Here is a 23,229-nt window from a genome sequence, read left to right as displayed (position 1 = left end):
GCAGTAAAGCCCGGAGGACGTCCGATGACGTCAGCACGCCGCCGTGAGGTGCATTTTGGAACGCGAAAGGAGCCCGACCTGGCCGCCGGCCTGGCCAGGTCGGGTCGGAAACCGGAGACCACAGGCAGCCTGCGGAGCGGCGCCGAGGGCACCTCCTGCCTGCCACGGGCTGGAGGAAGCCCCAGGTAAGTGGATGCGGATTTTTATTTTTTTTAAACAGTCCCTGAACCTTCCCTTTAAAGCCGATCCGAGAAGAAAAACGAGCTATAACAAGTAACTTGTCTATATATCTTATCTAAAGTTTAGATAGTTTACACAGCAAATCTAGCTGCAAACAGCTTTAATAGAATATGATTATTTATTCCTGTGATACAATGACAGCAGCCATGTTGTTTGTAAACATTACACAGAGGCAGGCTTATCTGCATCTTGAGCAAAAAAATCTAATCCTCCTCCTCCCTCCTCCCCTCTGCCTCTGAAATCTCTGGCTAGTAATACCTCCCCCTCCTCCTGCCCAGACTGAGCTCCCATGAGCCCTTGCTACTGTCTGAAAATGCCTTGGCTCTCTGAAAACCTGTGGGCGTGGCTTGTTTAGTTTATAGGGAATTAGAGCATTAAAACAAAAACAAAAAATTATTTGGCTTCAGGAATGCCCTATAAACAATAGGAAAGGAACACAATTATGCAATGAGTAAAAGTTCATCTCGGATCCACTTTAATGTCCTACAATACTGCTACTATGTATTTATATAGCACTATTGTCTTCTGCAGCACTTTAGTGTACATAGTCATGTCACTGACTGTCCTCACTCAAAAGAGTTCACAATCGAATTTTACCATAGTCATAGAAAAATGCCCTACCATAACAACTAGTGCTGAGTAGGGATGTTCAGAAATGGCCATTTCCAATTATGGAAATTCCGTATTACGATTTCAGATTTTCCAATTGTCCATTTTTCTGATTTTCCGTTTTCCAGATTTCCTAATTTTCTGTTTTTCCTATTTCCAATTTTTCATTATTACTGAATTTCTAATTTTCCTATTTCCTGATTTTCTATTTTCCATTTTTCTATTTTCCTTTTTCTGATTTTCCGTTTTTCCGATTTCCCATTTTTCCAATTGCAAAAATGCAAAAACTGAAAAAAAGAAATAGAAAAAACAGAAATCGGAAAAATGGGAAATCAGTTTTGTGATTGGTCTACAATTAAAATTGTGCATAAAAAAATTAATTGCATTCTCTGATTGGTCCAATGCTTCCAAGTTCTGTGTTTGGAATAAAATTAATGAGTTGCGTTGAATCGGATTCTGGGAATCCGATTTCCGGTTTCCAATTTCCAAATTCCAATCGGAAATTTCAACTCTGCAGAATCTGAATGAGCATCCCTAGCGCTGAGGCTATTGTTTACCATTACAGAACCATCCATGCCAACCTTCCCTTAAATGGACACTTAAGCCAAAAAAAAAATAGTTTTACTCACCTGGGGCTTTTACCAGCCCCCTGCAGCAGTCCTGTGCCCTCGCAGCCACTTACTAATGCTCTGGTCCCCCACTGCCAGCTAGTTTCGTTTTTGCCGACAGGCCCGTCAGGACTGGCCACGCGTAGCTTTTTCCGCATTCCTGACTGTAATTAGCGCTATTGCGGGCTGCAACGCATACAAAAATACGCATTGCCGCATTACGAACCGATAGATAACAGTGAGTGGCTGCGAGAGCACAGGACTGCTGCAGGGGGCTGGTAGAAGCCCCAGGTGAGTAAAACTCAATTTTTTTTCTGACTTAAGGTTCACTTTAAGACACTCTCTCCAAAAAACAAGCTCTCAATATTTATTTTCTCTCATGGCAGTGTCTCTGTATGGTGGGCTTTCCCTCAGTGGAAACTCTCCATTAGAGATGTTGCGAACATAGAATTTTCTGTTTGCGAACTTCCGCAAATGTTCAGACTTCAATGGGCAGGTAAATTTTAAAACCAGTGCTGCTCGGATACCCCTTTTCAAACTCCGGATCCGACCCAGATATCCGATCCGGGTCGGATATCCGAGTTCAAACTTTTCTGATCTGAATCCGAATCAGATATCCGACCTCAGTATCCGAGGTATTCGGGCGGATTCGGATATATGGATAGAAAAACTGGAAGTGGCCCTTAAATTGCTTTGAAAATGTTTTTTAGGGTAAATGAAGCATGTAACGTCATTTTTTTTTTTTAAAGGTAAACACTAATTGATGATGTGGGGACTTAAAATCCCCCCTTCCCCAAAAAAAGGCTGCCAATAAACATCAGGACTAGGTTCCAGATAGCGGTCGTGCAGCCCACATTGTGTCCAAAGTCCAACCGCACAACTGGGACATGGCTGTTTTCAGCCCAGACACCTCCAAAAAATTACTCAGCAATTGTGTTTTGGGTTAAATATAGGTGGTATCAGCACAGCAGCAGTGGCCTGTGGCACCCTGGCGGTGGGAGCAGCAAAGGCAGCAGGAGCAGGGCAAAGCAGCAGCAGCAGGTGTAACGTCTGCCAGGAACATGCCGGACGTGGCACTTGGCAGTGGCACATGGCGTGTGGCACGTGGCACTTGGAACTTGGCATGTGGCACTTTGCACTTGGAACTTTGCACTTTGCACGTGGCACTACGTGCAAAGTGCCAAGTGCAAAGTGTCAAGTGCAAAGTGTAAAGTGTCAAGTGCCAAGTGCAAAGTGTCAAGTGCCAAGTGCAAAGTGTCAAGTGTCAAGTGCAAAGTGTCAAGTGCAAAGTGCCAAGTGCAAACTGCAAAGTGTCAAGTGCAAAGTGCAAAGTGCCACGTGCAAAGTGTTAAGTACAAAGTGTGAAGTGCAGAGTGCAAAGTGCCAAGTGAAAAGTTTGAAGTGCCAAGTGCCAAGTGCAAAGTGTCAAGTGCAAAGTGTCAAGTGCAAAGTGTCAAATGCAAAGTGCAAAGTGCCCCGTGCCAAGTGCAAAGTGCCAAGTGCCGAGTGACAGTCAGACAGCAGAGGAGAAAAAACTAGTGCACACTAACTGTCACACTGGCACTGCTCACAGCACAGCAGTTCTGTAGTAAGCTAACTGACTGCAGTACTACAGTACTAACTACACAATAACACAGTAATCCTATTCCCTAACCTAACCTATACTGTATCTAAGGTTAGCTGGCCAGCAGGCCACGGCACAGACAGACACATAGCAGCTGCAGCAGCCCTGCAGCACACACTCTGACTGTCACTCACTGAATGAAATCAAGCTAGCTGCTACCTAATTAACAATATTACAATAGTGTAGTGATAGTGAAGGGGTTAATCACTGAACAGCTTTAGGTTGATCACTGTATACAGCACTTGCTAGGCCAGCAGCACTGGAGCATGTCACTGAGTGAGCATTCACAAGCAAGGACGAGATTTCTCATTATGGCACCCCTCCTTATTATACAGGGGGGCCTGGCCAGGGTTTCTTTCTGAGATTGGGTGGCAGGGCTTAGGCTGGGAGCCCTCTGATTGGCTTAATGAGGTTAGGTGGGCTGGCCAGTGTTCCCTTCAGTGATTGGTTGCTAGGGCTTCTGCTGGGAGCCCTCTGATTGGCTCAATGATGTCAGGGACATCATCTCCTTAGTTACAGTATCTCAATAGTCGGATTTCTGCAGATATCCACAGATTTCCAGATTGCCTGCCAACTATCCACAGATAGCTCTCCGGATTTGGGCCCAGGTATCCGAATCCGGTCGGATAGCTGAAAAAGTTGGATTATCTGGGTAACCCGGATATCCGAAATCTTGCTGAGCAGCACTGTTTAAAACCTACAAAGACTGTTTCTGGCCACAAAAGGGATGAGAAACTTGTTTTAAAGGGTTAACACCTGGACAGTAGAGTTGGCCCTAACGGTTCGCCCGGCGGGTAGTTCGTGCGAATTTCAGCTGCTCGCGTTCGCTGCAGGACGTCACGCAAACACATAGCACCGTCGACCCGCCCCTTATACCTCATCATTGGGCTAAACTTTGTTCCTCTACATCACAGTCAGCAGACACATGGCAGCCAATCAGGCTGCACTCCCCCACGGACCCCCGCCCCCTCTATAATAACGCAGCAGAATCGGCCATGTTCTCAGTCTCTGCTGCTGTAGTGAGAGGAAGGGAGAGACATTGCTGGAAATAGGAAAAGCATTAGTTGGGCTCTTGTTAGCTTGCTTCTCGCTAAAATTTGTTGCTGAAAACACCCCAAAAAAGCTCTTTTGAGGGCTAATATTCTTATGATTTTTTTTTGTGTGTATGTGACACTGACACTGCATAGATAAAGCCCCGTCTGTCGCAGCTGGCTCTTGCTGTACTGTGCTAGCACACTGTATTACCAGTGCATATCTTTCCACTATATTTGAGATTGAACTTACTATACCATAGCTCTCTTTGTGGGCGACACTGCATAGATACAGCCCACAGTTCCCAGCTGGAATTTGTAGTCCGCCACTGGCAACACACTGTATTATACCAGTGCATATCTTTCCACTGTATTTGTGTTTGAACTTACTATAGCATAGCTCTCTTTGTGAGTGACACTGCATAGATACAGCCCACAGTCACATCTGGAATTTGTAGTCTGCCACTGGCAGCACACTGTAATATACCATTATTTAGGAAAATACATTATTTAGGAATGCAATGTGATTTCTGCCCTTTAGGGATTATAACCCTACCCTGCGTCAAATACATAATTTTCCCAGGGACTTTTGGCATGTATCCCACTCCGGCATGCCCCCCTCCAGATGTTAGACCCCTTGAAACAAGTTTTCCATTACTTTTGTGGCCAGAAATAGTCCCTGTATGTTTTAAAATTCGCCTGCCCATTGAAGTCCATAGAGGTTTGCCCGGTTCCCGTGAACTCAAACTATTGTAGAAATTAAAAACGAATGTTCGGGCCATCTCTACCGCACAGGGGCATGCCGGAGGGGGATCCATGGCAAAAGTCCCACCAAAAATTACAGAGTTGACACAAAGTCGGATTTTAATCCCTAAAGGACAGAAATCACATTATGCGCAGCTCTGGGTGTCAGTGGGCTGTGGAGTGTCTCACACAGAGAGATACAATAGTACTATCAGAATACAGTGAAATAATTATGCACTGGAGTGATTCTGTGCCTGCAACTTAATGTGGCAACAGCAGTAGTGTGCACACAGCTCTGTGTGTCAATGGGCTATGGATTGTCACTAGAGATGGGCCGAACGGTTCGCCGGCGAACAGTTCCACGCGAACTTTGGTGGTTCGCGTTCGCAGAGAACCGGGAACTTTTTTTCAAAGTTCGGTTCGCCCATAGACTTTAATGGCCGCCGACTTCAACGGTTAATAGCAAAGTCCCCTTACATAGTAGAAACACCAAAGTTGTTGGGAATGTTAAGTGGAATAGTGGGAACAAGAGGATTTTTTTTTTTTCAAAAAGACCTTATACTTTTTGAGAAAATCAATTTTAAAGTTTCAAAGTAAAATGAGCCGATTCATAAAAAAAGAACCGATTCATTAAAAAGAACCGGATGATTGAAGAACCGTTAGTATAGCAGAGAATGCGTCCTGAGCAGGACGTGAAGCTGCCGGCTCCACTGCTGTCTCTCCCCACCTGCCTCCACCTGTCACCATCACCTAGCCTTGCGCCCAGTGCACCGATGGTTGCCAGGCTAGGTAAGAGTGACAGGTGAGGAGGTGGGGAGAGACAGCAGGAGGCGGCAGCTATGCGTCCAAAAGGACGCATTCTCTGCTATGTGGGAAGCATCGGAGATCTTCAATCAACTTAATTGAAGATCGCAACATAAGAGGATACAGTTCGTTGGATCATTTACCGTGGATATTGGTGTGGGGAAACTTTTTTAAAGGTACAGGTAAGTATTTTTGGTTAATTTAGAATAATAAAATACTTTTCTCGTGGTTGTGTTTTTAGTTCATTTAACCCTTTGTGGAAATGGGTAAGGGGTACTTTGTACCCCTATACTCATTTCTCCTGGGAGGGGGTGGGCATCTGGGGTCCCCTTCTTAAAGGGGACTCCCAGATGCCACCATGAACCCCCCCCCCCAGGGAGTCGTCGCCCCCACCTCCTCCTGGGGCACCGGAGGTGGGGAAGAACCCCTTGTCCATGGATTGAACAAGGGCTCCGGGGGGTAGGGGAAGGCTTGGCCGCCCCCCCCCCCCCCCCCGGAGCACCCCATACCATGGACCATGCAGGCTGGTATAGCTCAGGATGCGAGGCCCCAGTCGGCCGGGGCTCCGCATTCTGGCTATCCCAGCCTGCATGGGGGACAAGGGGTTACAGAGGCTCGGGAGGGGGGAATTTACGCCATTTTTTTTCAGATTTAGCACACACAGCAAATAAAAAAAACAAAACATTTTTTAAATGACTTCCGAGGCTACAAATGTGAAACAAAGTTAAATACCTTTTTTATAATCCATATCCATTGAGGACGCCATCCGCACCCTCCCGTTAATTCCGCCATGGCTCCAGCACTAATAATGGCCCTGGTCGAGTCCCGACTCCTCTGAACGGGTCGGGTTCTCAACTCATTCCCCCCTCAATATGGCCGCCACAGATTGCCGCGGCAGTCCGCATAGACGCGATTGCAGCTGTGCAGCTCTAGCACTTCCTCCCGATGCGTCCGATGTATGCACACATATTGATGACACGGCAGGAGGAAGGCCTAGTGCTGCGCAGCCGCAATCGCGCCTATGCAGACTGCACAGCAGAGGCAATCTGTGGCAGCCATATTGAGGAAGGAATGAGAACCCGACCCGTTTGGAGGGGTCGGGGCCCGACCGGGGCCGGTATTACTGTGGGAGCCATAGAGGAATGAACGGGAGGGCGCGGATGGCATCCTCCATGGATCTGGATTATGAAAAGGTATTTAACTTTTTTCACATTTTTGGCCTAGGAAGTCTGTTAAATATTGTTTCCAGCTATCTTTTTAACATATCCTGCAAATTTGGTGTTGCTAGGATGTAAGGGGCCTTTGTTATTAACTGCTAAAGTCGGCGGGTGTTGATGATAACCAACCAGAATTATAGGGGTGCAAAAGTGCTGAATTCTGCCATAGGCTTCCATTAGGCTCCCTATTTAACTTTCAAAAATCTCAAATCTTTTCAAAGGGCTATGGCTCAGCAGTGGCAAATTTTCTAGCATTGTAGAGACTCTTAGGGGGATCATGACTGGTGAGTTTTGGGCCACTCTAGGGCAGGGGTGCCCACACTTTTTCAGCTCACGAGCTACTTTAAAATTTGCCAAGCCCAGGAGATCTACCAACATTTAGGTAGCTAGGTACACGTGCCTTCAGTATAGGTATATAGGTATAGGGGCCTTCAGTATAGTTAGCCAGGTATAGTGTAGTTAGGTGTGGGTGCCTTCAGTATAGTTAGCCAGGTATAGAGTAGTTAGGTGTAGGTGGCTTCAGTATAGTTAGCCAGGTATAGTGTAGATAGGTGTAGGGACCTTCAGTATAGTTAGCCAGGTATAGAGTAGTTAGGTATAGGTGCCACTCACCTCCCTCCAGTTCCAGCGGCGGTGACTGGGGCTCCTCCTGGTCTCCCCTCCTTCGGCCGCGCTGGCTAGAGTCAGTGCAGATGCGCAGCATAGAAGAAGACTCCGGCGAGCGAAGGGGGCGGTGGGCAGTGTGTGCTGACGCATTATGCCCAGCACCGCCCCCAGCTATGGCGTCGCGGCGTCCTCCATTCCCGCTGCACCACCCCTCTCCTCTCTGCCTCTTCTGATTGGCTAGCGGCCGACAAGGGTGCAAAAGTGGTAAAATCCCCCATAGGCTTTCATTGGGTCTCCTATTTCACATTCCCAAATCTCACACCATTTCAAAGGGCAATGGCTCAGCGGTGCCAAAACTCACCAGTCATGATCCCCCTAAGAGTCCCTACAATGGTAGAAAATGTGTAACTGCTGAGCCATCGCCCTTTGAAAAAATGTGAGATTTTGGATAGTGAAATAGGGAGCCAATAAAAGCCTATGGGGGATTTTACTACTTTTGCACCCCTGTAACTCTGGTTTGCAGAGATGTAGGGAACCCATCTTTGGAGTCCAAGTCTAACAATATGTCTTCTACCTGCATGAGACATTTCGTGAGATTCAGACGTTGCTAACGGCCATGGCTGTGATTTATGTACGTCACCATCGCTACCATTGAAATAGCCCCAATAAACAGGTTTTTGTGACCCTAGGCTATGACCTCTTCGGCCTAGGGGCCCGAAACTCACCAGTCATGTTCCCCCTTAGGCCCGGTTCACATTAGCGGTGGCCGTCCGGAATCGCCGTGCCGGAGCCGGACCGCTTGCAGAACGGACGGAACGGACGCACGGCAATAGCAATGAAAGCCTATGCGTCCGTTCACATGCGTCCGTTCTGCCGGACCATTGAAATTGCCCAAATAAATAGGTTTTTGTGACCCTAGGCTATGACCTCTTCGGCCCAGGGGCCCGAAACTCACCAGTCATGATCCCCCTAAGGGTCCCTACAATACTAGAAACATTGCCACTGCTGAGCCATTGCGGCCCTTTGAAATGGTGTGAGATTTTGGAACTGTAAATAGGAGGCCCAATGAAAGCCTATGGGGGATTTTACCAATTTTGGACCCCTGTAACTCTGGTTTGCAGAGATGTAGGGAACCCATCTTTGGAGTCCAAGTCTAACAGTATGTCTTCTACCTGCATGAGACATTTCGTGAGATTCAGACATTGCTAACGGCCATGGCTGTGATTTATGTACGTCAGAATCGCCACCATTGAAATTGCCCAAATAAACAGGTATTTGTCACCCTAGGCTATGACCTCTTCGGCCTAGGGGCCCGAAATGCACCAGCTATGATCCCCCTAACAGTTCCTACAATGCTAGAAAATTTGCCACTGCTGAGCAATTGCCCTTTGAAAAGATGTGAGATTTTGGAAAGTGAAATAGGGAACCAATGAAAGCCTATGGGGGATTTTACTACTTTTGCACCCCTGTAACTCTGGTTTGCAGAGATGTAGGAAACCCATCTTTGGAGTCCAAGTCTAACAATATGTCTTCTACCTGCATGAGACATTTCGTGAGATTCAGACGTTTCTAACGGCCATGGCTGCGATTTATGTACGTCAGAATTGCCACCATTGAAATTGTCCAAATAAACAGGTTTTTGTGACCCTAGGCTATGACCTCTTCGGCCTAGGGGCCCGAAACTCACCAGTCATGATCCCCTAACAGTTCATACAATGCTAGAAAATTTGCCAATGCTGAGCCATTGCCCTTTGAAATGGTGTGAGATTTTGGAAAGTTAAATAGGGAGCCCAATGAAAGCCTATGGGGGATTTGACCACTTTTGCACCCCTGTAACTCTGGTTTGCAGAGATGTATGGAACCCAAGTTTGGAGGAAAAGTATAACAACATGCCTTCTACGTGCATGAGACATGTCCTGAGATTCAGACGTTGCTAACGACAATGGCTGCAATTTATGTTCGTCAGAAACTCCACCATTAAAATTGCCCAAATAAACAGGTTTTTGTGACCCTAGGCTATGACCTCTTTGGCCTAGGGGCCCGAAACTCACCAGATATGATCTTCCTAAGAGTTCCTACAATGCTAGAAAATTTGCAACTGCTGAGCCATTGCCCTTTGAAAAGATTTGAGATTTTTGAAAGTGAAATAGGGAGCCTAATGGAAGCCTATGGCAGAATTCAGCACTTTTGCACCCCTATAATTCTGGTTGGTTATCATCACCCGCCGACTTTAGCAGTTAATAACAAAGGCCCCTAGCAACACCAAATTTGCATATTAATAAAAAGATAGCAGGAAACAATATTTAAAGGACTTCTGAGGCCACAAATGTGAAAAAAGTTAAATACCTTTTCATAATCCAGATCCATGGAGGACGCCATCCGCGCCCTCCCGTTCATTCCCCCATGGCTCCCGCAGTAATATCGGCCCCGGTCGGGTCCCGACTCCCGACCCCTCCAAACAGGTCGGGTTCTCATTCCCCACTCAATATGGCTGCCACAGATTGCCGCGGCTGCGCAGTCCACACAGACGCGATTGCACCTGCGCAACTCTAAGGCCTCCTCCTGCCGCGTCATCAATATGCGTGCATACATCGGACGCATCGGGAGGAGGACCTAGAGCTGCGCAGCCGCAATCGCATCTATGCGGACTGCGCAGCCGCGGCAATCTGTGGCTGCCATATTGAGGGGGGAATGAGAACCCGACCCGTTTGGAAGGGTCGGGACCTGACCGGGGCTGGTATCACTGCGGGTGCCATGGCGGAATAAACGGGGGGGGGGGGGGGGGGGGGCGCAGATGGCATCCCCCATGGATCTGGATTATGAAATGGTGTTTAACTTTTTTCATACTTGTGGCCTCGTAAGTCCTTTAAAAAAAAAAAAAAAGTATATATATATATATATATATATATATATATATATATATATATATATATATATGTATATATATATATATATATATATATATATATATATATATATATTATTTATTAATTATTTTTATGTGCTGAGTGTGGGGAATCTGAAAAAAAAAATGACGTGGGGTCCCCCCTCCCGAGCCTCTGTAACCCCTTGTCCCCCATGCAGGCTGGGATAGCCAGAATGCGGAGCCCCGGCCGACTGGGGCTTCGCACCCTGAGCTATACCAGCCCGCATGGTCCATGGTATGGGGGGCCCCGAGGGGGAGGGGCATCCAAGCCTTCCTCTTCCCCCCCCCCGGAGCCCTTGTCCAATCCATGGACAAGGGGCTCTTCCCCACCTCCGGTGCCCCAGGAGGAGGTGGGGGCGACGACTCCCTGGGGGGGTTCATGGTGGCATCTGGGAGTCCCCTTTAAGAAGGGGACCCCAGATGCCCACCCCCTCCCAGGAGAAATGAGTATAGGGGTACAAAGTACCCCTTACCCATTTCCACAAAGGGTTAAATGAAATAAAAACACAACCACGAAAAAAGTCCTTTAATTTTCTTAATTAATCAGAAATACTTTCCTGTACCTTTAAAAAAAATTTCCAGTGCCAATACCCTCAGTAAATGATCCAACGAACTGTATCCTCTTATGTTGCAATCTTCTATTAAGTTGATTGAAGATCTCCGAAGCCCCCCACCCACATAGCAGAGAATGCGTCCTTTCGGACGCATAGCTGCTAGCTCCCGCCGTCTCTCCCCACCTGCCTGCCTGCACCTGTCAATCCCCACCTAGGCTGGCACCCAGTGCCCCCATGGGTGCGCTGGGTGCCAGCCTAGGTGGGAGTTGACAGGTCCAGGCAGGTGGGGAGAGACAGCAGCGGGAGGCAGCAGCTTCACGTCCTTCCGAAGACGCATTCTCTGCTATATTAACGGCTCATGAATGAGCCGGATCTTTTTAATGAATCGGTTCTTTTGTTATGAATCGACTCTTTTTTTAACTTTAAAATCAATTTTCTCAAAAACTATAAGGTCTTTTTGAAAAAAAAAAAAATTCCTCTTGTTCCCACTGTTCTTCTTAACATTCCCAGTAATTTTGGTGTTGCTAGCTTTTAAAGGGGCTTTGCAATTAACCATTAAATTCGGTGGGGGTATTTTTTCCCACAGTCAGAAGGAGAATTTACATTGAAACTTTAAAATTGATTTTCTCAAAAACTATAAGGTCTTTTTGAATATTTTTTTTCCTCTTATTACCACTGTTCTTCTTAACATTTTCTGCAAGTTTGGTGTTTATAGCTTTTAAAGCGGCTTTGCTATTAACTGCTAAAGTCGGCGGGCGCTTAATTTTCCCACGGTCAGAAGGAGTTACTTTTAAAATTGATTTTCTCAAAAACTATAAGGTATTTTTGAAAAAAACGTTTCCCCTCTTGTAGTCACTCAAAGATCTCAGGTGTTAGACACCTTGAAACATTTTTTCCATCACTTTTCTGGCCAGCATAAATGTTTCTAGTTTTCAAAGTTCACCTCCCCATTGAAGTCTATTGCGGTTCGCGAACTTTTCCGCGAACCGAACCTTCCGCGGATGTTCGCGAACCCGGTTCGCGAACCTAAAATCGGAGGTTCGGCCCATCACTAATTGTCACACACACAAAAAAAACAGCAGCCAGCAGAGAATTAATCTAATATGGCCACTGCAACTGCTTTTTGATAGGTGGGTGAGGGGTCCAGGAGGGGGTGCTAGCTGATTGGCTGCCATGTGTCTGCTGACTGTGAGGTAAGGGATCAAAGTTTAGCTCAATGATAAAGTATAAATGGGCGAACATGCCAAATGTTCGCTTTTTGCCGTGAATGCGAACAGCGAATGTTCGCAGAATACTGCTCGCCGACGAACAGTTCGAGCCCTCTCTACTCTCCATGTGACTGACACTTCAACATGACATATTTTCATAAGGCAGACTCTCTGTCTAGTAGGAAGTGTTGTTCATGGCATGCTGTTCACCAGGCCAGAAAAACTGAGGCAGCATATCAGTGCAAGGTCTGCAGCATAGAGTTCTAAGAAATGACCAGAAACAAACACATATGTTATGCAAACACATAAAATTAACCATTCTACTGTTTTTTCCTGGGGAAAAAAGCCAGCAAGTCTTAATGTACTTCAAACATAAGTTAATCCTAGTAATGTCAGTGTCCCAAAACTAAACATAAATACTTTCATTCTTTTGAAGTGCTGAATACGTAGAAGGGCAATGTTGAAGGTAGAGATGTTCTACCAATGTGTTGCTCCCGGGAACCATCGTTTTATGGTCACGATTCATATAATTCCAAAGGTGCAAAGCATAAGATTCATTGAAAGCTGGAATATTATTCCAGACATCATAGTACTGTCTCCAAGCTGGGTATGAAATTGGATAAAAACGTTTAGGATTCAGAAAAGTGATGTTGCCACATGTGATGTCTTCTGCATCCTTAAAGTCGGGCAGAACACAGAGCTTATTCAGAACACGGGTAAAGAGATAAGGCCCTTGATATCCCCAAGCATTACCATTATAATTTTGAACAAAATCTTCCATGCATGTCCAAGTGAAATTGTGTTGAGCAGGGAATCCATAGACACCATTACTAGAATATTTATTTGACTCCCCTGCTAGAAAGTCATAGTGAGGTATGGGATAGATTGAAATGATGTCAGTGTCCATGTAAATGCCACCATATTTCCAAATCAGTGCCAGCCTGCAGCCATCTGCGCTCACATGGATCCAGTGTGGTTCTTTTGTAGCATTAATCTACAGATATAAAATAAAATGCAGTCAGTGGCAGATAAGCAATAGCTAAACATTGGATGAAAACACCATTTTATTTTTCATTCAAGACAGATACTGTATATACTCGAGTATAAGCTGACCCGAGTATAAGCTGACCCCTCAACTTTTACCTTCAAAAAACAGGAAAAAATGTTTGACCCAAGTATAAGCCAGGGGTGTCATAAGCCACAACCACAACACCACTCACAACCATGGCTGGCCACAATCATATATTAGAAAAGCAGCATAAATTCAGCAGATTGCAAAATTAAGCCAGAACATAGGACTAAAATGGAGATGGACATGCAAAGAGCCCCTATTGCACAGTTCAAGCTGGCATAAAGATAAAGCAGCGAATGCAGAGTTAAATGGTCATGTATCTAAAACTTAGTATAGGAATGCAAGGATTCTCACCACTCCCTGTATGCTTCCCAAAGCTACAACTCGAGATGAGGTTAGCTCGGATCTCCCATGGAAATGTCAAGTGTGTGGTCTCCCTCAGATAATGCACCACTGTGCATATAGTAAGGGCACTTTGGGGGTGACTCGGAGAGTAGTAACTTGAGTATAAGCCAAGACCCCCACTTTTGGGCCACTTTTTTGGCCCAAAAATTAGGCATATACTCGAGTATATACTAATTTCAACTCTCAGTCTCAGGTGGACTATGAAACAACAGCATAGTTACTTTTACAATAAGACACACATTTGTAGTGTAGAGCTATTTAAAGAACCCTGAACAGAGAAAAAAACAGAATCTGCATTCACCTAGGGCTTCCTCCAACCCTCCCCCCCCCCCCCCCCCCATAGCTCATGAGATCCATCAGTGATCTCTGGGCCCCCTCTAGTCTCCTGGCAGCTCTGGTGGCGCACAACTTCACTGGGAGTCGTTCACCCACTTGGCTAGATCATGTGCCCATCGCCATGAGAGTTCTGCACATGAGCGGTTCTCATAAGAATGAACCGTGCTTGCGCAGAATGCTTACTGTAATGAGCGCCTGAGCGCCTGATCAAGCCGGGTGTGCGGACGGGCTTCACATGCGCAGTTGCGCATGACTCCCAACAGAGTCGCACGCTAGCAGGAGACCAGCGGAGACCCACAGAACGCTGAGGGAACTTGCGGGTTATGGGGGGCTGGAGGAAGCCCCAGCTAAGTTCAGATTCCGTTTTGACTTGAATTCGTTATTCTCTGTTCCCCATTTCAAAGCTGCCCTCCCTTCCAGCCTCCCAGATGTTCACTCGAGTTGCGAAGAAGCAATTCTGATATGTGTATTTGTGAGCTCTGAACTGTCCATGCCCGTTGTAAGAAAGTGTCCGTGCACACTTTGGTTTTTCAGGCACAAACACTTCCTTTTACTGGGACATGTAGTTTGTAACTTGCACATGCCCAGTTTAGAATTGTGCATGCATGACCACAGGCACTGGTCCTCCAGATTATTTAACTGAGGGGAATAGTTGGAAATTAAAAAGGACAGGATACGAGGAGAGAGGGAAAGCCTGAAGACAACAAGCAGCCTGAACAAGGTCAGCAGCAAGTAATCCTGCCCAGCATGGACTTCATTTCTGTCTGCAACCTTCAGTGGGTAGTGATGAGCCAAAAGTACGCATCATAATTTGCAATTACGCATCACAATGCGAAATTTTGGGGGAAAATCAGAAAAATGTATATCATATGTACCGTAACTGTACTATTTCATAATTTTGCGTAATTTTCGCATCATTTTGTGCCGACTTTAGTGGTTAATAGCAAAGCCCCCATACATGATATTGCTACCAAAAATGCAAAGAAAAATGGTTTGTAAACTGTAATTTTTGAGTTTAAAAAAACATTTTTTCTTTGCATTTTTAAAATCGATTTTCTTAAAAACTATGAGATCTTTTTGGAGAATTCTTTTTTGACTTGTACCCACTAATCTCCTTACGGAGCAATTTTGGTGTCAATACCATGTATGGGGGCTTTGCTATTTACTGCTAAAGTCAGCATGAAATTATGCAAAAATTATGTGAAATTTTACGCGAAATTACGAATGACTATACAAAATCAATTGAATTAACAAATCGTAATTACGTATAGGAGTAATTGCAAAAATGTACGCAAAAGTTTTCATAATCGTAATTAGCTGCTTACGATCATCACTATCAGTGGGTATAGAAAAGAGTGACCCCTTTTAGATTATCCACATTTTGTTACTTTGGAATGAAGACTTTCCTGTTAATTGCTGTTTTGTGTAATTACACATAGCTCCCAACTGTCCCACTTCTGGAGGGACAGTCCCTCTTTAGGAACCCAATCCCTCTGTCCCTCTTTCACCATTATTTGTCCCTCTTTCAGGACAGATTTACATATCTGTGTAACTATATGTCATATTCTACTGAAATATGTGTTTAATTGACTCTTAACTTTATCCCCATCCTTTAAATTGATATATTTCTTATTTTCATATATTAATATGAAGGAAAAGGAACCAGGATAGAAAGCACCAGTATGGTTTGAAATATAAGACAACATCATTTGTGGTATGCATGACTAGGGGTGTGCCGGGGGTGTGACAAGGGGTGTGGCAGGCACATGGCTTAAAGAGAAACCATAACCAAGAATTGAACTTCATCCCAATCAGTAGCTGATACCCTCTTTCCCATGATAAATCTATTAATTTACACAAACGGATTATCAGGGGGCTCCGTATGGCTGATTTTTGGATGAAACCCCTCCCACAAATGATGTCAGTGCCTCACAGCACTAAGGTACTGACGTCACACTGTGGGAGCCTTGTTGCATTGTAAGAAATAAGAGCTGTTTCCAAGTGCCAAAAAAATCAAGCAGCTTCTCCTTCCAGTGACATCACCTGCCAGCAGTAAAAATGTCACCATGTGATAAATGTCATAATGTAAATCAGGGAGGGGAAGGATTTTCCAATGAGCAAGCACTGACTAAATTGCTTATACATAATTATTGTAAAAAGTATCCACTTGTTTATTACATTATTTTCAATGGAGGTCCTCTTTAAGTGTCCCTCTTTTTTTCTATCTCAAAAAGCTGGGAGGTATGTAATTACAGCTAGAAAAAAAAATCTATTGTTTGTGTGTCTTCTTTTTAGGCTGCAAAATCTAAAACTGAATATTCTGAAGGCAGGGAATTCTCTATTCTTTAAGCACAGTATTAACATTTGAATTTTATGATGGCATGGCATACTGGCATTATGCAATACAACCGATATGATAATGAAAAAAATATACTGAGTAAAGAATTTTAATTTTACACGTTTTTCCATTTATTTAGTTTACGAAGTAAACTTAGTTTAGTTTGCACTTTACAGAGAAAGAGATGATGCAAATCTGTGTATATGATGGACATGCATACAGTTCATTTGGAATATTCCTTTCCATTTCAGTAGCAGGTTGCCTTATCAACAGTAAGTTACTGCTGTACTTTGCACACAGAGCATTATCAATATCACCATCACCAGTGTTGCTCATCCGGATTCCGGATATCCAGGTAATCCGGATATCCGAACTTTTTTCAGCTATCCGACTCGGATTCAGATTCTGGATTTCTGTGCAAATCCGAATAGCACTATGTGGATATTTGGGCGCATACCCGTCGGATATCTGAATCTAAATACTGTAACTAAGGAGATGACGTCTTTGAGCCAATCAGAGGGCTCCCAGCAGAAGCCCTAGCAACCAATCCCAGAGGGGAACTCTGGCCAGCCCCCCCCCCCCCCCCCTGTATATAAAGAGGCGGCCATGTTGAGGGAACTCATCCTTGCTTTGTGACTGCACACTGAGAGACACTCCAGTGCTGTTTGGCTAAAGCAAGTGCATTGTACTGTGTTAAACCCAGTGTTTTTGCACATAAACCCCTGTACTATACCACTCTTTTATTGTAGTTTAGCTAGTTTGTTGTATTGTGATTTTAGTTAGTGTGTGTGTCTGTAACAGTCTCTGCTGCAGCCTGCAGCAGCTCTGCTAGTTAGGTGTCTGTGTGTGTGCTGTTTGTGCACACAGGCCAGGCCTGTGCTATATTGCCTTAGCTACAGTATAGTTTAGGGCATAGGGATTACTGTGTTATTGTGTAGTTATTACTGCAGTGCTTAGTTGTTAGAGACTAGTACTGTGTCTGTGTTAGGTACAGATCACTGCATTTCTGCTGCACTGCTGATTGTCAGTGTGTGTGACAGATAGACCTTCCGTTAGTGTGCACACTGTTTTCTTCTTCACTCAGTTGTCTGTCACCCCCCGTGCTGATTCATCAGTCCAACACTGATTTCAATAAAGTGCAAGTACCCCACATCCATCTGGTGACATCATCATCACACACACTTACACTATGTTTGCTGGCACTGGCAGCCGGGGGAGGGGCATCAAGGGCAAGAAGAGAGGGAACATTGCTGGCACCGTCACCGCTAGCAGTTCTGGCACACCAGTGTCCATTCCGTCGCTAGCCACTGGCCGTGGACGTACTGTGCGCCCAGCTTATAGGGGGAGTCATGCTGTAGATGCGCAGCAGCGTGTAGCAGCCATTTTTTCAGCAGGGTTGGTGCCGCAAATTGGAGGAGAAAGACACCGAGCCTGTGATGCAGCTGATGGTGGATGAGCAGGCCACCACAAGCTCTACAACAGAGAGCTCCACCCCCACTACCACTCCTGTTCGCAGGAGCAGCAGCAGCCACCCAGCAGTGCATGGGGACTCGTTGGTCATCATATCGACCCCAGCAGGAAGCCTACCCTCAGTCAGCGCATTCTGTAGTCCAGACACCACGAGCGCAATCAGGGCTGTTGCCACTGACTTTCAGAAGGACATTCTGGGCGCACTGGGGTTTGTGGAGGAGTCAAAGATGGTGACGGTGATTGTTAAGGGGATTCCTTGCCTGAGTTGTCAGCATAAGAGGAGTTTGGGGGGTCATCAACATCCCAGCAATTGTTTGAGGAGAGGAAGTATGATGCTAATAATAATGATGATGAAATGAAGGACTGTGACTACCAACCACAGGAGAGGGATGTTGGCTCTGAGTCTAAAGAAGGAGGATGCATCCGTGGGTCTGGCACAGAGGATCAGCATCGCTGACATTGGCAGGAGCAGCAGTGGGCGTGGAATGCGGGACCCACAGCCTGCTGCTTCATCTTCTGATGCTACCACCAGCCGCACCACTCAACCCCAGGCCCCAACCACCACAGGGCCAACCACCACAGGGAGAAAAAAAGCAGCAGCAGCCCAATTAGGGCGTAAGGGAAAATTACAATCCCCAATCTGGCAGTTTTGTGATCAGCCCTCAGTGGACAGCAAGTTCGTCACTTGTGCCAGGTGAAGCTGAGCAGAGGTTGCAACCCCTCCAACTACGGCACCTCCAGCTTCATCAACCACCTGGCCAACAAACATCTTCACGAGCATGAGGAGTTCAAGAGGCTGAAGGAAGCTGGCGCTGGCAGTGTTCCGACCAAAAGCACCACCAGAACCCCCTTTGCCAGTGCCACTCCTGCAGACACTGAGGCCTGTTCAGGCAGCCAGTCCTCCTCAGTGGTCTCCTCTGCTCCCTCCTCCTCTTCCCGTGCAACCAAAAATGCCAACAGACCCTTTTGAGCTGGTCCTTTGTGGTCAGGGCTCAGCCTCCCAGCAGCCGTTGCATCCACCAGCTGAATGGCCTGCTTGCATGGGCCATGTCCTCCCAGCTCCTCCCATACTCCTTTGTGCAGGAGGGGAGCGACATGTGTGTGCTCATGCAGAGCGCAGCGCCGGATTGGCCAATACCTAGCCGGCACGCTTCGCGATGGCCAACTTGGAGCGTGGGCTGGATCATGCGGTGGGTGAGCGGGTCCATGTGATCATGGACTCATGGTCAAGCCAGTTCGGGACAGGCCGGTACCTTTCATTCACCGCGTAGTTTGGTGGAAGGGGGTGAGGAGGGGACAGCAGCATCAGACACAGCAGCAATCCAGTGGGTGTGCCACCCCCACAGCAGGGTCAGGGGAAGTGCAGCAGGCTCCTCTGGTCCGGTTCCACCCTCCAGGAAACCCGCCACCAACAAACGACCCCGCCTCAGCAGCAGTGTGAAGGCCCGCCACTGCCAAGCGCTGCTAGAGATGGTCAGCCTGGGTAAGCACAGACTGACGACAGACCACGTCCTGGCCCCAAACTCCAAGAGCAGGAGAGGAGTTGGCTGACCCCCAGAGGCCTCAGAGTTGGAGAGGTGGTGTCCGACAATGGTACCAAACTGGTTGCTGCCATCCACCGGGGAGACCTCACCCACATCCCTTGTCTGGCCCATGTCCTTAACCTGAATCTTTTTTTTTTTTTTTTTTTTCTAAGTCCTGAACCTGGTGGTGCAGAAATTTCTGAGCACCTATCAGGGGATGGACCCTCTTTTGAAACCGGCTCAGAAAACGGTGGGTTATTTCCGCCGCTCGGGCAGTGCCTCAGCGGCCCCAGAAGCCATGCAGCTGGAGCTGAACCTCCCATGGCACCGGCTCATTATTGATGTTGCAACACGATGGAACTCCACCCTGGCCATGTAAGAGTGTCTGGGTAAACAGAGGCAGGCTGTCAACCGATACCTGGCCAGAGCCACCACGGACACCACCGTGTTCGGGACCGGCACCACCCACCTCCCCGGACATCATCCTGAATGCAGAGTGAGAAAAAATGCAGCTGGTGTGCTTGGTGCTGGCACCCTTCCTGGAGGCCACCAGCATGGTCAGCCGGGACGGTGCGTCGCTGTGTGAGTGGGTGACCATGGTGTGCATGCTGGACAAGGCCCCCGATGCTCTGCTGGAAGTGGGAGAGGCAGCCTTGATCCAGCAGGAGCAGCAGCAGCAACCTTCACAGTCCACCTCTATGCGTCAGGAGGAGGAGGTTGAGGACTTGGAATTGGAGGACTTGGAGGAGTTGGAGGTCCCTGACCTTGAAGATGGGGGGGCACGGCCGAGTGCAGCTGCAGTGGTGCAGGGGTGGAGAGAGCAGGGGAGGCTCAGGAATCAGAAATTGATGATTCATAGTATATGTCAGCAGAGATGGCATCCCTCTTCCCCATGGCAGCGCACATGCTGCAGTGCCTGCGCAGTGACCCAAGGGTCAAGCAGATGCATGCTCGGGAGGACATGTGGATCACCCTGATGCTGGACCCACGGCTAAAGGGGAAGCTGCAACAGTTCCTGCCTGCAGGAGGAGACCCTGTGCACTGAATGAGGGACTTGCAGCGGTCCCTGTTTCGGTGCTTGGAGGAAGTCTTCCCCCAGACTCCGCCCCCCCCCCCCCCGCTGTCACAGTCCAGCCAGCACAGCCGCAAGTGCCTGCGTCCAACAGTAGCAGGCACCCATCAAACCTGCTGTCTCTCACAAAGGCGCTGTATGCCACGCCGGTACAGCTGCCAACTGAGGGGTTGCCTGCAGCAGCATGTGGCTATCAGAGCCAGAACCAGCGCCTGACCCGGATGGTGGCAGACTACATGGGGTCCTACAGCGGGCTTGACAGTGACACCCCTGTGGACCCCTTGGATTACTGGGTCAAGCACCTGGATATTTGAAACTAGCTTTGGCAGTACGTCCTGGAAGTCTTTGCTTGCCCCCCTTACAGCGTGCTGTCCGAAAGGTGCTTCAGTGCGTCTGGTGGCGTGGTCACCGAGAAGCGCTCTCGTCTGTCCACCCAGTCTGTGGACAGACTGACGTTTCTCAAAATAAACCAGGCTGGGGTGGTTTGTGAATTCCTGGCCCCTGTTGTTGGCAAGAGGGGGAAATGAAGTGGCTGGAAATCACTATGCTTGCCTTACCACCCTTTACCACCACAACCTACAGGCTCCATCTTGAGTCATAAGCCTGGTTCAACATTTTTTTACAGCCGTGGTACCAACACACTAGGTGCCATGGTGAACTATGTAAACTAAACACAATTGCTGTGTAATTTTTTTGGAGGTGTCTGTGCTGTCCGAGTTGTGGGGAGGCCCCAACTGCGGCAGTACGACCGCTTCCTGGAACCTCTCCTAAAGTTTTACTGTGCCGTGGTACCAACACTAGGTGCCATGGTGAACTATGTAAACACAATTGCTGTGTAATTTTTTTTGGAGGTGTCTGAGCTGAAAACTGTCATGTCCCAGATATGCGGTTGGACTTTGGACACAATGTGGGCTGCACGACCACTGTCTGGAACCTACTCCTGATGTTAATTTACAGTCATTTTTTGTTGTATTTTTAACTCCCCACATAATAAATTAGTGTTTCCCTTTAAAAAAACATGATGCTACATGCATCATTTACCTCAAAAAACGTTTTGGAAGCTATTTATAGGCCACTTCCGGTTTTTCTATCTGGATATCCGAATCCGCCCGGATAGCCCGGATAATGCGTTCGGATATCCGCATGTATGCATGGATATCAGAACGTTCGGATGCGGATATCCGATCCGGATCTGGATGTCTGGGTATCCGGATCCAGATCAATTCGGATTTTGAAAAGGGGTATCCAAGCACCCCTGACCATCACCAGAGAAAATTACAGTATCTGTAATAGAACTGTGGTCCACATATAGCCTTGTTTGAGAATGGAACTATACGCTTTCAAACGTTGCAGATGTTTGCTATATGATGGTATTATAATAAAAGAGCTATTTAAAGACGATGGTGCCGGTCCTCTTTTTTCAGGTCATAGGAGATCCAGGGTGCTGCTGGATTGACCAAGGCACGTCGTAATGTTTATGGTGTTGCTGTGCTTTGTTATCTTACACAGTATCTGTAATAAAACGTATCACTGCCTGGAAAATGGATTGCTTTACTGTCAACCCAGCAACCACCTCTGTTACGGAGCAGTTGAATTGGGCATGAGACACTTCCTGTCTAAAAGGCTGCCCACTATGTGAACTGTGGAAACAAATAGACAGGGTTCCCCTGCAGGATGCTTCCCACCGTGCACCCAAGGGGGGGGAGGGGCGAGACATGGTGCATGGTTAGGTGTGGTGAGGGTTCAAGGTTAGTTGCCAGGGTTGAGGATAGTTCGGGGGTTAAGGTTAGTTGCTGGGGTTAAGGTTAGGTGGGGAATAAGGTTAGACACTCAACTCATTGGGGGGTTAAGGTTAAGCACCTACCGGAGAAGGGAGGGCTAAGACTAGTTTCCAACCAGGGTTGGGTTAAGGTTAGGAGCCACCAGGGGAGGGTTTTGTGTTGTGTGAGAGTAAGGAGAGGTTGGTTCATAGTAAAATATCAGTAAATATTACCGATATTTTACTATATAAATGAAGTAGCAAAATATTGGTAAAAAACAATATTCTACTACTGCTATCGGTGCCCTTTTAAAGGGAACCTCAACTCTAAAAAAATGAGTTTCACTTACCTGGGGCATCTACCAGCCCCCTGCAGGCATCCTGTGCCCTTGCAGTCACTCATGGCTCCTCCAGTCCCCTGCCAGCTGCTAGTTTCATTTTTGCTGACTCAGAGTCAATGGGCCACCACACGTACCTTTGCACGCATTCCCGCTGGTGCAGGAAGCTATTGCGGACATTAAAACGTACATTTTTACTCGTTGCAGCTGCAATGCGTACATTTTTACGCATTGTAACAACAAAGGAATTGAAAACTTTGTAAAAAGATATGATGAACGCTTAACCATTTATGCATTTTGGATGTATAGTATACGTCCAAAAGGCCGTATGTGCGCTCCCGCGGCTGATCGCACGCGTGCACGTGCGCTGCCGGGATGCGGTTTGTTAGCCCGGGGATCGATGAATCGGGACATGGTGCCTGATCATTGATCCCTTTCCCAGGCAAAAAAAGCGATGGCTTTTCTCGGAAGACTCGCTCTTTCTGCCTCTTACGTTTCCCCTACGTCCCTCTAAACGTGCATGTTACGCTTAGAGTGATGTAATGTAAACAAACTCATGGTTGCCATCATGTGGCCAAATAGTAAAACTACATCAACATTAAAAAATAAAAAATAAACACATATTTACATTAAAAAAAATACTATTTACATCCCACCCTCCCAAAAATACCCAAATAAAATATTTAATAAAAAAAACAAACAAACATTACAATAAAAAAACTTAAATATTTACCAAAGGGTCTAA

At 46.8% G+C, this 23,229-nt stretch overlaps 1 protein-coding gene across 3 annotated transcripts in view; it reads right to left on the bottom strand.

Annotated features, from left to right (window-relative positions):
- Positions 1-23,229, bottom strand: part of LOC137570465 (alpha-1,4-N-acetylglucosaminyltransferase-like) — an 81,349-nt gene that overhangs the window by 13,096 nt on the left and 45,024 nt on the right. For all 3 annotated transcript variants that reach the window (XM_068279134.1, XM_068279133.1, XM_068279132.1), the window contains one exon: positions 12,925-13,165. In XM_068279134.1, the coding sequence (XP_068135235.1) occupies positions 12,925-13,165 (241 nt within the window). The remainder of the gene's footprint in view (positions 1-12,924; positions 13,166-23,229) is intronic.

The sequence above is a fragment of the Hyperolius riggenbachi genome, chromosome 4 (genome assembly GCF_040937935.1).
Source record: "Hyperolius riggenbachi isolate aHypRig1 chromosome 4, aHypRig1.pri, whole genome shotgun sequence".
Classification (NCBI taxonomy): Eukaryota; Metazoa; Chordata; class Amphibia; order Anura; family Hyperoliidae; genus Hyperolius; species Hyperolius riggenbachi.
Note: the sequence above shows the minus strand (reverse complement) of the source record. Positions and strands in the feature narration are given on the sequence as shown.